At 42.0% G+C, this 18,270-nt stretch overlaps 1 protein-coding gene across 2 annotated transcripts in view; it reads right to left on the bottom strand.

The window, feature by feature from the left end:
- MTHFD1 (methylenetetrahydrofolate dehydrogenase, cyclohydrolase and formyltetrahydrofolate synthetase 1) overlaps positions 1-18,270 on the bottom strand; it is a 75,867-nt gene that overhangs the window by 10,385 nt on the left and 47,212 nt on the right. For both annotated transcript variants that reach the window (XM_081944180.1, XM_081944181.1), the window contains exons 19-24: positions 18,055-18,123; positions 16,927-17,038; positions 15,762-15,901; positions 8,406-8,447; positions 5,491-5,591; positions 2,869-3,046 (exon numbers count right to left, since the gene is read on the bottom strand). In XM_081944180.1, coding sequence (XP_081800306.1) covers positions 2,869-3,046; positions 5,491-5,591; positions 8,406-8,447; positions 15,762-15,901; positions 16,927-17,038; positions 18,055-18,123 — 642 coding nt within the window. The remainder of the gene's footprint in view (positions 1-2,868; positions 3,047-5,490; positions 5,592-8,405; positions 8,448-15,761; positions 15,902-16,926; positions 17,039-18,054; positions 18,124-18,270) is intronic.

Raw genomic sequence — 18,270 nt, 5'->3', positions numbered from 1 at the left:
GACCGAAGATCTCGCTGCCTCGCTCGCTCGCTCGCCGGACTGCTTCGGCGCCCGGGAGACGTGGAGGCAGAAATGTTGTCGGCCTCCCGATGACGAAAGCAAGCGACTGGTTCGTCATCCGGAGGCGCCGACAACATTGCTCCCTCCGCGTCTCCCGGGCGCGGCCGGACGGATGTATATAATATTATATATAGTATATAATATTATATACTATTATTCCATGAAGAGAGGTGAGGCCCTGCCTCCCCTGCCTCTAGTGACCGCACGTCACTGGTGAGGACTATCTGTATGGGCATAAGTTGTTGTAGGAGGAGTGACATGTTTGAAGCGCACATAACGGTGTCCCCCAGTTTGCTTTGGTTTTTTCACTGCCACATGAAGTGACTCTTCCTGGAAGCTTGGCACTCAGACAAATCAGCCATCAACAGGCACATAGAGATAAACATCTACATACCATTCAAAAAAATAATAATTAAAGCAGCCAAAAAAAGTAATAAAACCCCCAACCACCTCCTTGTCAGCAGTCAACAGCCTGATAAACAGAGATTAACATCAAGATTAATATTAGACCAACACTCAAGAAGTGAACAATATCCCAATCAAAGGATGCCAACTCAGACAAACAAGCTAATAGTAAACAACAGCCTAATGAAGGAACCACAAAGAACATTCCCACCTATACTAACAAGAAAAACAACTAATATATACAAAAAGAGGAAACCTCACTCCCTTCTAGCATTGGTAATATTACCTAATTGGATAATGAAAGAAAAGAAAGCAACTAAGCTCAAAGAGTACTAAGGACCCCACAGTCCACCTCTGAGCTACAAATATTCTCTGTTATCAGACTCTTTCAGCATCCATATATTTTGCATGGAGGAAGTATTGCTACTTTAGCAGAGAAGGGTATCATTGCTGTATTGGGGACTAGATTGATTCCTGATAACCAGTGATGGGTTCCAGATCCCGTTGCAACCGGTATGGTGCAATGGGCCCGGGCGTCCACCACATGAATGCTTGTGCGCATGCGTATTTACTGCCCTTAATGCTCCAGCTGCGCAGCGGAGCATCATGCAGGCACCGAACGCTCCGTGTGCGGAAGCCCCGAACAGCTCAAATACAGGTAAGGAGCGCAGGCAGGCAGGTGGGCCTTCCAGAGCACTGTACCGTAATGGTACCTGGTGCTCCCAGCAGGCATCGGTACACCCTGGTATGTATCCCACCACTGTTGATAACCAACCATGAGTAGCCCAATTGGGTAGCATTACTGTAGAGTGACAATTACCACACAAACCCATGAAAGCATGGCACATGGATGTGCTTTCTCTTTCCTGGCTGAGCAAGAGTCAAAGCTGTAACATGGTGTGCTGGTTATGACTTAGTGTAGTTTATTCAACAATCTGTAGTTAAACCAACCATAGCTTAGCACAAAAGGGAGATACCCATCGATTCTGGGAGGAAAGATCTCTCCTCTCCAGGGCCTCTGGGGTCTGTTTCTCTACTACTACTAAGTGATGGCAATTCTCCATACTTATTGAGATTGCCTTTTTCCCAGAGAGTGGGGAATAATAAAATGCACAGTGTGATATACGTATGAATACATGTAAAATGTAGCTTCATACAATTATAAGTCACAATTAGACAAAGCATTTTAAAATTATAACTCTTTCTCTATGCTTTTCCGTTGAATAAGTCTCTCAAAGCCCTCCATAAAAGAAGAGGAAATATCAAGAAACCTGACAGGAATGACAAGAAAGTTTCAAATTTGTGCAGGACCCTAAAATTCAGGGCTGGTAAGAAAGAAAAACATGTGGACGGAAGCTTAATGACAGCTAAAACAGCTTGATTTTTAGTGAGTTTAAGTATTCTTTCAAATCATCCATCATCAAGACACTAAGTTTTAAAACTATATTATTTTCCTCTTGAACATAAAAATCAAGTTCTGGCCACTGGGAACAGCTGCAGACAAGGTTGGAAAATAATTTGATTGGGCTGCTGAGTCAAAGACCATGAAACCTGAATTAGATTTAGTTGAAGAGAGCTAGGATATTTGTCTGCATTTATAAAACTGGTTCAGCTATTATCCCCATGGAAGCCAAGACAAATATTTCTGTAACCAGCTGTGATAATCCCACATATCTGGTCCTGTTGTCGTAATCCCAATACTCTGCTCAATATTCTTTACTTTCTGAAATTATTTATTTAAATACTGCATTTCCTTCCAGAGGAGCCCAGTAAATAAAACAGGGCACTGTAGAACCTAGATAAGTAAAAGGATTTTTCCCCAGGGAGTTGTCTTCATCCCAGATTTTTACCCAGCTAATTTTTTTCAGCATCTATTAACATATTTCACAGTTTTTAAGCTGTGAGCCTCAAATTCCCTTTGCTATTCACAATCTTATTTTTTAATAGGATTATCACATTTTTCTTAGCCTTCATTATGATTTTGGAGCCAAAGTTGACTTCAGCTGAAGGGGCAAATCTTTCAGTGATGGATACTGCCATAATCTTAAGGCAAAAATACTAATTTCTGCCAACTGCTCTAATTACTTGAAATGATACATTTAAAATGACATCCAGCCCCGAAGGCAGGGAAGAAAAAAAAAAGAAATCATCTTCTATTACTGTATTGTCATTTTCTCCATATTGTAAATCATTTGTAAAAGAAATTGTCTTTCTTTCAAATGCTGAATCGCATTAGCATCTATGCATTAATACAATCAGCCAGCCCATCCATCTCATAGCGAACCTATTCCTTTTTATACAAAGTTAAAAAAGAAGCCATAGTTTCCATCTATTAGTTTTGCATTTCCTTCCTTAGCATTTCATTTCTCCTAAAAAGATGTAAGTTTCAAAACAAAGCCTTACCTCCACATTGTACAAGAACTGGAAATGGCTTGGGGCCTGTGATGCCCTCTGCACGGCTTCTGCTAATGCCACAGCTCCTTTACCCCCATCAGCCCAGTGGGTGCATTTGACAGCATCCAAAGCACCAGCTTCCTTAGCCATCCGGATGACCAGCTGTAGTTCTGCCTCTGTATCTGATCTGCAAAGGGAAAGATCACCAGGCTTTCTATTAGAATGCCAATATACCAATACTTAACCTTTCAAACGCTTCACTGACTACAATTAATATACTGGAAATGACCTGCCTCCTGTGCTGTACAAAGCATCTTTCCAGTTTCAGCATTACTGAACTTCAGTAGAATCCAAGGACTAAAATTACTGCCAGCCACGATAGGTTTTGAGATTGTGATAATTATGATTAAAGCTAGCCATAGCTGATTCATCATTAACATTCAGTTGGTCTGTCACTGTTGTCCTTTAAAAAGATGCTGGTTCTTCTTTAGACACGGAGCCAAAAAGATAGGCGAGGTGGCTATACAGGAATTGTGTACTTCTCTAGAGAGCCATGGAGATAATGTTGCAGAAGCCATTAAGAAAAATAACAAATCCAGAAGTAGCATGTGTGAAGCAGGAAAGGACAGCACAAGAAAGAGACTCAGACTTAGTAAAAGGAGGTGGTGGGAAGAAGCTACAGATAAATTTGCAAAATTTTGTTATTGGAGCCTATCTTGATAAACTGTAGTTGTAGTCTTTTTGTTATAGTTTCCAGCTTTGGTTTAGCTCATTTGTTTGGTCCAAATGAACATATTTTATTTTATTGAACTTTATTATATTTATGAATATTTTTCATTCATTATCTATGATATATCACTTGTTATTTGTCTATACACTGAGAACTTGTGCACCAGAGACAAATTCCTTGTGTTTCCAATCACACTTGGACAATAATGCTATTCTATTATTCTATTCTATTCTATCCCATCTTCTTTGTACTGGGTATTTTTAACCCTTGCTACTAGCATTGAACTACCTACCAAGCAGGTGGGTATATTAATTAATTAAACAAACGCATTCATAATGAAAGAGATGAATTTGACAAAGGGAAAAACAATTATGCCGAATGTTTAATCTTGGTGAAGATCATAGTGAAAGAAAAACACCAACTTCCTTGAGAATTAAGTATTCAACATTAGGGAGTGAATATGTTCAGACTGAGTAAAAGCTTTATGGGCAGGGTAAAAAGAAAGCAAAATAAGGCTGGGAGTCCTGCTGTACTTTTCAGCCCTGTAAAACTCCCTAAACCCTTCAAGGTGGGGTGGAGAACTGAGCCATTCCCTCAAACAGGGATGCCAGGTGGGAAACAAAGGAACTATTTCCTGTAGGAGAAAAGGCCTGCTTAAGCTTCTTTAGCTGAGATCGATATTCCAGATTTGTCCTTCTCTTTTATTACAGAACAACACATGCAATTGTTTTCCTGCTTCTGCCTTCTCTACACAAAGGGGTCACCACCATAAGGAGGTGCAAAAGTGTGTTGGGTATATTGGGCTTGAGGAATTGAATCTAGAAGGATGGGATTTTTGGAGTAAAAACCATAGAAGCAATTCAGCTACACTGGGCAGAAGATGAATAACATGAAATATTCCTTAATTGAGGTAAGAGAAGCTGGGGAAGGCTTAATTTTTATTCTGTTAATGTTTGCTGCAAATCATTAAACATTTCATCTTCATGACATTCTGAGATCACCTCCCTCAAATCATCTGGCAAGCATGAAAAAACCTTGCCTGATAAGCCAGGGCACTTTGATTTTTTTCAAGGTTGAAATGGAGATGCAACATAAGAGAATAGTCTCATTGCAGCAAATCTCGTTACCCAAATCTGTGCAGTTTATTTAATTTATTTTTAAAAAATGCATGGTCGCCCACAACTCTGGGTAGCTCACAACAATAGTAAAAACCCTGAACTATAAAAATGTGAATATTACATTTGTATACCAATAACACAAAAACACATGCAAGAAAGACCAACAGACGGCTTAGGAGGGAAGTAGAAGATATATTCTATTTACCCCTACAAGTGATCTGACATGCAAATATTTACCACATTTCAAATCACCACCCATTCAGCTACCTGTATGTATGAACCAGGTTTTTGAAAATCTGATCTGAGGGGAACACTTCAGTAATGAGGCTTCCTGGCTCAATAGACCTTAGAAAAGATTGTAGTGTTTGCTCAAAACTAACATGTGTTAATATTTTATCTGCATTGATTTTAAAAAATGAGGACGTGCAGGAAACCTAGTTTCCTGCAACGTAGAATGATAACAGTCCATCTCTTCTGTCTTAGATTTTACTACCCCGTTTTCCTGCAATGTTGAAGTACCGAGAGCATCTCTAAAAGCTGCCAGTGAATTGTACTTTTAATGTGAACAAATGAGAAAATTACCGAATATATGAAGAATAATCGTGTCAAATGTATTTGTTGTGATTTACATTTAAGTCAAACTTCAATGAAATCAAATTTAATGTTTATCCAATAATTTATGTCTTGAAGCCTTTCTTGTTGAGTACATTTTAAAGAACATAGGTAGATGGCATCCACCCCGAACTGTGAACTTTGTTGTACTATGGACCATGTTGTACTTACTTGAATGCATTGACTGCCACCACTACTGGAACACCAAAAATTCTGGCATTTTCAATTTGCTTGCGCAGGTTACTACAACCTTTTTCCAGAAGTGGAATATTCTATACATGACAAAGAGAATTCAAGGGATTAGTTCAGAGAAGGAACAAATGATAAGTGTCTCCTGGCAATCAGCTGCTGAATGTTAAAGAAAGCTGGAATGAAAATGAAATATGTATGTGTGTGTGTTAATCTACATTATTTTACAAACTTCACTTTTTGATTCACAAGGAAAAAAAGACAGACTGAAGAGAAATAAACAGGGTAAGTTGGATCAATTTTAACAAAAAACTGTTTGCATTCAACTGCAAAGTAGTTTCATTTAAGAAACTACAAAAAAGAAAGAAAGCATCTTTTAAGAAGAAGAATGGCACAAAGGGGTGGGGGGTGGGGAAGGTGAAGACAATTCTCCATTTTCAGCTAGAGGGCCACATTATCCAACTCTCTGTTGAAGAGACTTTGCTTTTGCAGGATGGAGATTTAACAAAGGCTGCTCCGTGGATTGTTGAAGATCCTTCTTTAAAATAGCTAGAAGCATCTTCAGATGAGTACTGCTGATGTAATAAATGTTTAAAATCACATAAAAATTGCTCTTGATCAAATGTGCAAGCCCTTAGCAGTTTTAAGATTCTTCTGTCTAATATATATTTTATAAACAGATGTAGCAGAAGGATGGTTTTGCAAATATAGAACCATATGGAGAAACACAGTGAATGCTCTCAATGTACGTAAACAAGATTTAGTTGTATTTCATTCCCCATATTTCCTTATCTCCTCATCTTTAGTTTTTTTGACTTAGTATTTTTACCTTTTTCTCCCTTTTAATAATAACTTAGCTTCCTATGAAGAGAAGCATCGTAACAACTACATTTGGATGTAATACTTTTATATAGCAAAATAGCAGAAAGCCATGCCTCCAAGAAAAGTGGGGCAAACTCAGGGGTCTTGGGGGGCAGCAAAGAGCTGGGAGGAGGACCCATGCAGCTTGTTTCATGAGCTCCTTATTGTGCTTTGTAGTGACACTTATACATCAACTGCTATTTTAAACTCCTGTTTTCCACCCCACAGTATTTATATACATGGTTCTTGACTTAATAGTTTGTTTAGTGACTCTTCAAAGTTACAACAGCACTGAAAGAAGGGACCATTTTTCACACATATTGATTGTTGTAGCATCACCATGTCGTGACATGATCAAAATTTGGAACTTGGCAATGGACTCATATTTATGACAGTTGCAATGTCCCAGGGTTAAAGGATCCCCTTTTGCAACCCTCTGACAAGCAAAGTCAAGGGGGAAGCCAGATTCACTTAACAACTATGCTAGTAACTTAACAACTGCAGTGATTCACTTAACAATGGTGGTAAGAAAAATCATAAAATGGGGCAAAATTCACTTAACAGATGTCTCACATAGCATATTTGGCGTAATTGTGTTCATAAGTCAAGGACTACTTGTTGATACCAGTTAAGAGATTCTACCTTGACAACAATGGAGACTCCAGTCCAACTAATCTGGCAGGCGCCTAGTTGGACAAGTTCATTCCTTATTGTGATACCCCATCAGGCAAGGTTTGCAATTTAAGCCTTCTTTATTCAAGTATTCTTGAGTTTCTCTACCAAACTTGCCAAAGTCTCCTTACTTTTTTTATGCTACCACTGGCATGATTGTTTTGCAAAAAAAAGAAAGAAAGAAAAGCTTAGTTTGTGTTGTCTTTTTCCCTGCTCAAAATTTTGTCCATAGAGAGATAAAGCTTTGGCCTTGGTTTCAGTCTGCTGTTTGAAATTCATTCCTCTCCACTTAATACTTTAAGTGCACAAATACAGCAGAAAAGGGGTTACAAAAGGAATAGATAGCATGAAAAATAAAGCCCTTGAACTGCTAGGTGGAAGGAAAGTAGACTTAAATGCTGACCAAATCACAAGGTTATCACATAAATGAAGCCAATGCAAATAATCAGTTTGATTCAGGAAGAAAATCCAGGTAGCTGAAAAGGCCACACACACGTATCAATCTGGAATACTGATTCCATAGGTTACAGTGGCATGAATTTTCATAGATAACCTGAATCCAGTTTCAGGGGAATGGGAAGATAGAAGAAACAGGTTGTCAAAGTTACAACCATCTCCTGTGAAAAAAGTTTGCTGCTTAATGTTGCCAGCATAATTGAGGGATGATCTGGAAATTACAAAATAGAGAATTCTGAACCATAATTTCACATCAGTAAACCATAGCTTATTGAATCAATAAGTTGTTCAACTTTTTATACCACCACAATTGCACATCTCAAGATGCTTTACAAATCAAATCAAAACAGTAAGTTTTTTAAAAAAAGCAAACAATAATTAAAGTAAATAATTACCCACAATTGATTAGATGGGAAGTCAAATATAGATGCCAGTCTCCAAAGGCCAGTCAGCAAAGCCATGTTAGTTGTATAACGAGTTCTGTGCTTGCACATTTAATTGTGCAAGTATAGAACTTAATTCCCATGATATGACTGGTCCAAAGTCACTCATCTGGTATTATGACTAGCATAGGGACTAGATGTCATGGTCTTCTAGTTTCTAGCCTGATGCCCTAACTATTACACCAAACTGAATTTTGTTTCTGTGTGTGAGAGAGTGGGGGGGGGGAGTGAGAGGGGGGAGAGAGAGAGGGAGGGAGGGAGAGAGAGAGAACAAACAATAGGAGCTGTATTGAGATTGCTTTGGGTTTTATTTTTTGGGCAAGGAGCTATCTGAAAGGTTGGTTTGTTATCGTTACTGAAATAGTAACATAATATCTGACAATGAATCTGAAGACAAGAATCTAGAAAAATAAACTAAAAAAAATAAATATACATTCAAAACACAACCAAAAGCACAATTATTACCTCCACAATGTATTCTTTGGGCAAGGGGACTCCAGCCATAACCTGAAAATATTAAGAACAACACAATCAAGGAACAAAAATATATTCTCCTGGTATCTCAATTTTATATTTTTGTATTCCAAAAATTGAGGGATTTTTATTAGCAGATTTCTTCATGAATGGAGTTTGGGAAAGAATTATGAAATTCTTTTAGATTGCATACCTATAATTCTAATAGAATATCTTCCTCATCTGCTTTATGGGTATTCAAATTACCATTATTTGTTGTTTGAATTTATATAACAATTTAGAATGTATAATTTCAATTCAATATATGACCAAGAAAAAGAATTTGGATGCAGCAAAATCTCCTCCCCTAACTATTACAATCATCAAGAGTGTAATAGTTAGCATAAGAATACAATTAACTAAGTCTCATCTTAGCCCTAGGGCAGTGATGGCGAACCTATGGCACGCGTGCCACAAGTGGCACACGGAGCCATTTGTCAGGGCACGCGAGGCGCTGCCCTGTCAGCTGGCCAGCGCACATGCGCACGCTGGCCACCTGAGTTCACCTTTTTAAAAGCTAAGAGCCTTCCCCCCCCCGGAGGCTTCAGGGACCGTCCCTGAAGCCTTCGGAATGCTTAAAACCACCCTCCGAGCAAACCGGAAGTGACTTCCGGGTTGCTCGGAGGGTCGTTTTAAGCGTTCCGAAGGCTTCAGGGACCGTCCGGAGGCTTTCCTGATGCCTTCGGAGCGCTTAAAACGACCCTCCGAGCAACCCGGAAGTCACTTCCGGTTTGCTCGGAGGGTGGTTTTAAGCGCTCCGAAGGCTTTAGGGACTGTCCGAGGCTTTCCTGATGCCTTCGGAGTGTTTAAAACGACCCTCTGAGCAACCCGGAAGTCACTTCCGGTTTGCTCGGAGGGTGGTTTTAAGCGCTCCGAAGGCTTCAGGGAAGCCTCCGGACAGTCCCTGAAGCCTCCGGAGGGCCTCTGGGGGGTCGGGGGAGGCTCTTTTCGCCCTCCCCAGGCTCCTATAAAGCCCCTGGAGCCTGGGGAGGGCGAAAAAAGCATGTAAAAATGGGGAGGGGGGCGCGTGTTGTGCGCGCATGCGCACTGGGGTGGTCGCGCGTTGCATTATGGGTGCGTCACGTCCGCACTCGACCCCCCTGCGCTCCCCCCACTTGTGGCACGCGAGCCAAAAAAGGTTCGCCATCACTGCCCTAGGGCCATCTGGTTTCCCTCTTCCTAAAAATGGAATGTCTTATCCACCTCTGTTAAGCAGAAACATATTTCACAATTAAAGCATATTACCATTCTCAGTCACCATAGATAAAGCCAACAGAAACACTCTAACAGTATTTCCACAGTGGGCCAATGTGACAAGGCAAAGTATTCTCCAATCCATTCATATATCGTGGAGCAGAAATTAATCTTCCCTGATTCTCTACTTTGTGGGAAGAAACAGACTGTTGTCTTTTGCTTCTCTAATGAATTTGAGGTAAATTCTCTAAGTCCTGAACAGATCCAGCTTGGACCAGATATCTTCCCTGGGCTGATCTGTGACTAGGAAATAGTTGAGAAATTGTGCTAAATGAAATTAGTCTTAGAACCATCTTGATTTGGTAGAAAATATATAGATCCTTTCTGAGATCAATCCTAGTTCCCAAACATCATATAAAAAGCTAGGAATACTAAAAGGCTGTTTTCAAGATAAGAATAATGACTAGTAATAAAAATTTGTCTAATGGGCTTGAAGGAGTTAGTTACTAAAGTCCTAAGTGCTAATGACAAGTCCCATGCAGGGAAACGGTAAATTGCTAGATCTGAGAGAAAGTTTTCCAAAGGAAATAACGCCACTTGTCTTATTCAGTCGAATGGAAAATAAGGAAGTTGTCTGTTTATCTGTCACTTTTACTGCTAGCCCTCTCTTCAGTCTTGCTTGTTGGAAGTCCGAGAGTTCAGGGATCCCTATTGTTGGTGTTACACGTTTCTCTCTTTCCTTCAAACCAACTGATATATCTTAATGTGGAAGCTCACCCTAGGTCCAAGTTTATCTCTACTGCCAAATCTGGAATATCCATATTCAGGAGTTGCCCAGTGCAATTTTTAGGCCTATACTGATAGCAACCCTGGACTGGTATGTACTGAACTTCAAGACAGGAGGATCAGGTCTTTTAGGAACTGGGAGTTGCTCTCTTATATCACTTGGACAGCAGAACAGTGTTCTTCTTGGTATATTCTGCTGACATAAACAGAAGGCTATAGTCTCTGAAGGCCATTCAGTCTGTTCTAATAATTTTGTTGTAGATTTTGTTGTACTGCCATCTCTTTGCAGAAGTTGGTGGGCTCTCTTGTAGGAGATGAGCAGACTGAGCTGAAGGGTGAGGTTAAATGTGCCATAGAATAATAGCACAAGAGACCCTAGTCCAGCCCACTGAATTCTGCTGACCTTGAACTAGCACCAATTTAGCTTGGGTGTTAGTTGCTCCGATTCTTGTGTATAGGTGGCAGAATCAACTCTTAATGCTCTGAATTCAAATACTGTTCCTGGTTATTTGCGCATGACACCCTACTCTTTTAGCCTGGTGTCTGTGGCCATCTGGTCTCTGAAACTGATTGCTAATCTGCCACATAGAAGAGAAAGAAATCTTTTCCTGTAGGCTTCACTTCTAGTGAATGAGAATAAAGAGCAAAGGAAAACACCAGATGCAGCCTTACTATTATTTATAGGAATGCATTTGGTCTGCAAAAGGTCCCACTGGGACAGTAGAGAGCATCCTAGGAGGTTAATTTGCTTCTGGTAAGTGGGTGTTTTGTGATTGTGGCAACCATTTTGTGAATAGGCAAATCTCCCATGGCAACAAGTTGCTCATGCACTGCCGCTGAAAGGGGATGAGGGCCCATTGCAGAGTTCGGGAATGAAGCCGTGCCCAAGGGACGATTCCTATGCATGACACCCTCTTGCCCAGTAGGCGAGACAAGGTCAGGATGGAAACGGACCATCTTGCGTGCACCTGCCTTGCCAGGGCCTGCAGATTGAGTAGCCGCTCTGAGGATAGTCAGACCCTGCCCTCTAAGGAGTCTATCATCGTCCCCAGGTGGAGAATCCTTGTGGAAGGCGAGAGATGGCTCTTATGAAAGTTGACTGAAAACCCCAGGGCCTGTAGGGTCTGAATGGTGAGTTCGAGGTTGTGAATGGCTTGGGACTGGGTTTGTGCTTGCACAAGCACGTCGTCTAGGTAGCATTGAAGTCTCACCGGGACCGATCGGAGGTGAGCCGCCAGGACCTTCGTGAATGTGCGTGGGGCCGAAGCTAATCTGAAGGGAAGAGCCCTGTACTGAAAGTGGAGCCCGTTATGGGAAAAACGGAGGAACCTGTGACGGGCGGGAAGGATGGGGATGTGGAGGTAGGCTTCTGTCAGATCCACTGATGCTAGATAGTCCCCCCACCTGATGCCCTGCAATATGGACTTGAGAGATGACATTTTGAATCGTCTGTACACCAGGTACCGATAGAGGCGTTTGAGGTCCAGTATGGCTTTCCAGCCCCCCGAGTTCTTTGGAACGATAAACAGGTTGGAGTAGTGACCCAACCTGAGTTCCATCTCCAGGACCGCCCTGATGTCTAGCAGATGTTGGATGGCTAGAGAAATGAGCCGACGGAGCTCCGGATCCCGCGATGGTGGAAAAGTTCTGAAGAAGGTCGGGGGTCTGGAGAGGAATTCCAGCCGGAGTCCGTTCCTGATCATGGCCCTCACCCAGCCATCTGATGTGATGTGGTCCCACTGATCCGCAAAGAGTTTCAGGTGGCCTCCTATGGGAAACTCCAGATTGGAGTTATTTCCCTTTGCAGAAGCCTCCCCCCCCACGAAAGGGCCACTTGATTGGCTCTGATGCCTGCCCCTGTCGTGATAGTAGGGCCTCTGGAACTGCCTATCAGACCTATATGGAGCGTATCTCTGCTGATTATACTCCTGTTCCGGGGATCTGAAGGACTGTCTACGGTAAGAGGGTGGACAGTTGTCCATCTTCTTGGACTTGGTGGTAGAACCTTTTTCTTATCCTTATTCTCTACGAGAATTGGATCCAAACAGTCACCGAATAGGTTGGGTCTAGCAAATGGGGCAGCCGCCAGGCTCCACTTGGACTTATTGTCCATTTGCCAGTTATGTAACCAGAGCAACCGCCTGGAAGTCACCGAGGTAGCCAGAGCCCGGGTCGAGTATTTGACTGCATCCAGGGTTGCATCTGCCGAAAACTGGGTGGCAGCAATAATTTCATTGATGTCCTGATGGAGGCGCTTGTCCTGAACAGGGATGCGATTCTGCAACTGACGGAGCCACATGACTGCTGATAGGTTGAAATAAGAAGCAGCTGCAGCGGACTCAACTGCCCACGTGGGGGCGTTGAAGTTCTTACACAGCGTAAGCTCCTCCGGTTTCAACTTATCAGCCGTGATGAAGAAGCGTTGGCCAGGGTGGCTACTGGAGTGTCTACAATGGGCAGTTGAAGGGCCTGAGAGAAGGCCTGCTCCATGTTGTAAAAAGCAGCAGTCGTTACTGCCCGGGTTGGGAAAAGTGGAAGGTCGAGCCCACTGATCTTTGACCACCTCCAAAAAGAGGGGAGGAGCTTGGATCTCCTCCCTATTGGTCGCTGTATTGGAAAACATAACCAAGTTAGAGTCTCTAGGTGGAGGAATGGCAGGATCTCCTGTCTCGACCTTAGTGGTATTTCTGGCCTTGTGTAACAATGGTTTAAACATTGGAGGAGCAAAGAGATTGGGGAAGGCTGGAGGGTCTGGGAGGACAGTCTCTTCGTCCTCTGAAAAACCCATGTCCTGCCGGGGGTCGTCCCCTAATACTGAACCCTCACTTACAACAGAGGGAGAGGTAGCCTTGAATGGAATCCCTGGGCTGAGGGACCCCATGCCTGGTGGGAAACCTGGGATCTAGATGTTCCAGGTGACTGACGCTCCCTCAAGGACACCACAGAAACCACGCCTTTAGAAATGGCTGAGGAGATCAGTCTCTTAATGCTCTCAGGGAGCAATTCGAGATCCTCAAATTCATCCTCCGATTGGGCTGGAGCAGAACCCTGCGAAGCTAAAGCATAGTGGGGAAGAAAATACCGAGATGAACCCTCCAAATGATCCCTGACCACCTCCCTGGGCTGTTGAGGCAAGATAGGAGGGGAAGGAGAAATCTCTAGGCCGGTTTGGCTGCGTACCCCTGCGGGAGAGATAGAGGGGGAGGAAGGGCTAAACCCCCTGGGGGGGGAGGCCGATTGATGAGATTCAGACCTTAGGGGTGATCTGGATCTGCCAGGAGAAGAGGGCTTATTAGTCTGGGCTTGCTGTTCTGCCCTAGCGATCCTCTTCTCCGGGGCCCTCTGATGCCGGCTTTCATCTTTCTGGGTTGCCCTGGAAGGGTGTTGGGCTGCTGAGGGCCTTGCAGTTGCTGCCCTTGTTCTGGGACCAACTATCTCTCCCTCCTCGGCCACCAGCTGAGCCCTCCCCGGGGCTTGTGAAGTGGTCTGCCTGCTTTCCGCCATCGGTGCCACACATGTCTCAGGAGTTATCGCACAGGTTCACCAGCCGGTGTAAAGGCCTTGCGGGAATACTAGTGGGCTGCCTAGGTCGGAACTTGCTGGCCTGAATCTGGCTGCGATGCAAGTCCAGGGAACAGAGCCAGAAAATGCTTGCCTCCACGTGCACGCTCTTAAAATGGCCGCCTCCACTCACACGCTTCCAAATGGCCACCGGAGGTTTCTGCACACTCAACAGACCTTATTTTCTTTAGCCGCAGCTTGAAATAGCTTGACGCGGCTGGTTCGTACAGGCGTGGCTTCTGAAGTAAATTGAATCGTCCGCTGCCCGATTGGCGTCTCCTGCTGGCAGCCCTTCCCGTGGAGCTGCAGAAACAGAGCCTGACACCCCCACTGTGCCAGGGATTGGTTCGAGGTCCTAACTTACTCGGGGAAAAAGGCGAGAAGCCAATTAGCCTTCCCCCGGCTTGCTGCGGGACAGAGGACCCCTGTCCCTGCAAGAAGCAGCTCAGAAAGGTTGGAATTTAGAATTGCCAATGGTTGAATCAAACTCAATTTTAAATATTTTACTCACTCTCTCTGGGAACCAAAAAACACAGTGCTTGGAACAAAAGACTGAGAGGAACTGGGAGGCAACAGGGAAAGGAAGCTGTGAAAAGATTTCCCTCAGTCTTTGAACCAATCAGGCTGTGAGAATATCCCATGAGTCGCCCCTCCCTCGAGTCTACCGGAAAACAAGCCACGCTGGAAAAGCAGTAAGCAATTCTGAAGTTCTATCCTGTCTGGAGAAGAGCATGAAAGCATCTCCTTGAGGAATCACAAGGCATCAAGTTTCATTATGATTCCTTTCTGTCTCTGTACATTCTGCTAGGTAGCTTTTTGGCCCTAAAAATGCAATTTACTCCAGGTGTTAGGCTACAGAAATTAGAAATTCTTATGTACATAGTCTTCTCCATCACAGCAATAGATTCTATTGTATCCTCTGTCATATCGCGATATGCTCCCCTGCTGCAATTTAATCTGCCTGTTTAGCAGGCTCCAGGAATACAAAGAGGATGGAAAAAATGGGGATCAAAATATGCAGTAATAGTGCAATTTGCCATTATCAGAATACACTGGTGAAAGCTGTTTTTTAATTTTATACTTACACACACTCACACGACAAATAACCAGTGACAAGCAAAAAGGTGAAAATATGAGGTTTAAGAAATTACTGAAATGATCTGGGAGCACTATCACTAGCAAGCAATGATTATTACCTCTGATCTTCCAAAATAACTGAAGTTCTCTGGGGTGAAGACAGCATTATGAAACCATTTTTAAAGACGTTTTTAAAGCCACTACAAAAAGATAACCAATAGGACAGCCACATAGCACAGAAAACATAAAATAAAATATTCCAATCTAGAACTGGGTTAAAATTCCAACTAAATGCATAATTATAACATCTGGAAAATATAATTTTTCCCTAGCACAAATCCGGGCACCAGAAATCCAGGCATCATTGGAGAAGGCATTTTCAAAGGAGAGCCCTAAAACTCAGATATTTTTTTTCTCCAACTCCAGCCACTTCACTTGATAGGGATACTTGGCTGTGCCTCCAAAGGGCCTCCGAAGATGACTGCATTGGCCCACTCAGGTTATCAAGTAATATAGGGCAATATGCCAAGAAATCTGGCAGTTATTATCTTCATCTATCAAAGAAATAATGGGGAGTAAGTCTTTCAAGGTTGCTGATGGCAAATCTAGCCAATAGAATTTGGTGCTATTAGTTGAGCCCAGCATCAATCATGGCATCCTGAATTCCCTAAGATGAGGATCAGCACGTACCGTCGGTCCTCCACCATGCATTTTCAGAGCTCGGATGGTGGCAACCAAGACTACCACATGAGGCTGCAAACCGGAATACCGACACTTGATGTCAAAGAATTTTTCCATGCCAATATCAGCTCCGAAGCCAGCTTCAGTCACTGCAGGCAGAATAATGAAATTCATTATTATGTACAATCTGCTTTCTTCTTCTTCTTTTTTTTTTTTTTGCATTGCATTATTCTTATAAATTAGATTCTGGAATTGCTTAAATGATTAAGATGACATGACTGGAGGTTTACAATTTAAAAACGAAGAGCAGCAGCAGATTAGCAAAACGCTCAGAGAACCAAATAAAGGCTAGGAACAGGAATGTCTCTCCTTCCTTTTCCTGCTAATTGCACAGCTCTAGCAACAATCTACACAAGCTAGAAGAGAGAACAGCTAAGGAAACAGCAATGCTAATAGATAAGTTTACATCTCTGCAGATCTCCTGTCATAGGCATCTCACGACTATAACTTCCTTTTGTCTGAATTGTGGGTATTTTTAGGGTGAATAGTATAGCAAGAACCCTTCCAACATGGTAACTGAACAAATACCATGCTAAGTAATAATTATGCAAAGCATGTCAATAATTAGATGAGCCTAAGGAATTTTTAAAAAGCAGATATTCTAGAAAAAAAAAAGGTAGGACAGACTTCATGTCATTTTGTTTCTCTCAGAAAATTTTTTGTTAACCTATAACAATGAGTATTATTTTACTTTTATTCACAGTATCTATTGTAGTTCATCTACTTTATTTAGCTGAGGAAATCGATGTTTCTTTTTAACTCTCTAATTCAGTTACTTTGCACATCCAATCCCATTCTTTCTTTTAAAAGAGGCGATAAGAATATCAGAAGAGCCTGCTTGCTGGATTAAGCAATCCAGCAATTCCCCCTTAGTGGTCAGCTTCTACAGAGTCCACTAATAAGATATAATAGGAGTAGCAATTTTCTGCTGTGCCTCATAGATATTCTGAAAATGGAGAATTCTACAACCTTTGTGACTAATGGCTCTTGAGAGAGCAATTTCTGATGCATTTGCCTTCCCAATCTTTAAAAGCATTTAAACCAATAGTTGTCACTGCATCGTATACCATGTATTGTATAAAAAATCCAGGACTGAAGATGAAAAGAGACTTACCAACAAACCCATCCTTGCCAACGATTTTCAGAGCAATCTTGTCTGCCAGGACAGATGAGTTCCCATGAGCAATGTTAGCAAATGGACCAGCATGGACAAACACTGGATTACCCTGAGTGATATGAATAGAAACAGTGCTGTAAGGCAAGAGTAACACCAATCCTAGTTCACACTTTTGTTTCTCAAAATTGCAAACCAAATGCCTCAGGTGTGCTCAGAAGTAGAAGATGCAGGAACGTTTTTCATCTCATTTCCCCCTGCAATTGGTATTTGGAGGCACACAGACCCCAATCCAGAAACAACACTAAACTTCAAGACAAATGAGCTTTGGAAAACCCACCCTCCATAAATTTATCTAATCCCTTTTAAAGCCATTCAAGGGATCCAGGAGAATGAATCCCACAGTGGATGGCAATGTGGGAAGAGTAAAGAAACAGGACCGAGCAGCCAATTGTATGAGTCATGGGAAGATTTTGTAAAAAAAAGAAATCTAAAAAAATATTGGCCGATACATAGACCTCTTTTACTCTTTAAAATGAACAGCATTCATAATAAATGATGAAAACCATTCCCTTAAATTACAAAGAAATGTCAAAAAGGAAGGCTACAAGACACAAATCATCACCCATTATGCCACACAGAATTCTAGAAGCTGATATAGCTGGTGTTATAAATAAACCAATGATTTAATCCAAAATTCTAACAAACATTACAATAAATTTTCAAAAATTCTCAAATCTCGGGAAAACGTTTCATGTCTCAAAAACCTGTGAGAAGCTAGCCCCTGAAATTTGGAGGAAGAATTATGCGAAATGTCACAATTTTACCCGTTTTTTAAAGTTTTTAATGCATTTTTGTAAAAAATCTAAAAGCCTATTTAATTGCAAAATAAATTATTCAACATTATTTTACATTTAGACTGCTGGGGAGGTCGGATGTGCCATACATCCTATGGATATCATATTGCTGTCTTCCCTTTTTTCTGAGAATCAGCAGAAACCTCAAATGACAATGGTGATGATGATACAGTAGTCCATGCAAACCACTGGAATAGAATAGAGCCACTGGAATGTATTTTAATGTCCGTCCCTATTTTCAACAAAAAGCATCTGCACAAACTATACTTACTTCCAAAGTCTGCATGAGATTGGGCTTAATAGCATCTTTCATCAAAACTGCCAGGGCACCACTCACTCCCTAAGGAAATAAGTAGGAAAAATATTTAAGTAGCAGTTCTTGCACATTTTTTAGGTTTATGGCATTTCAAGCTAATAAACCTACTTTTTATAATCATGACGAGCCATTTTCTCAGTTTTCGTTGCATAAAAGTAGGTCATGAAAGGC

Source organism: Natrix helvetica (genome assembly GCF_964273705.1).
Source record: "Natrix helvetica genome assembly, chromosome: 1".
Taxonomy (NCBI): Eukaryota; Metazoa; Chordata; class Lepidosauria; order Squamata; family Natricidae; genus Natrix; species Natrix helvetica.
This window is presented reverse-complemented; position numbering and strand designations above follow the sequence as displayed.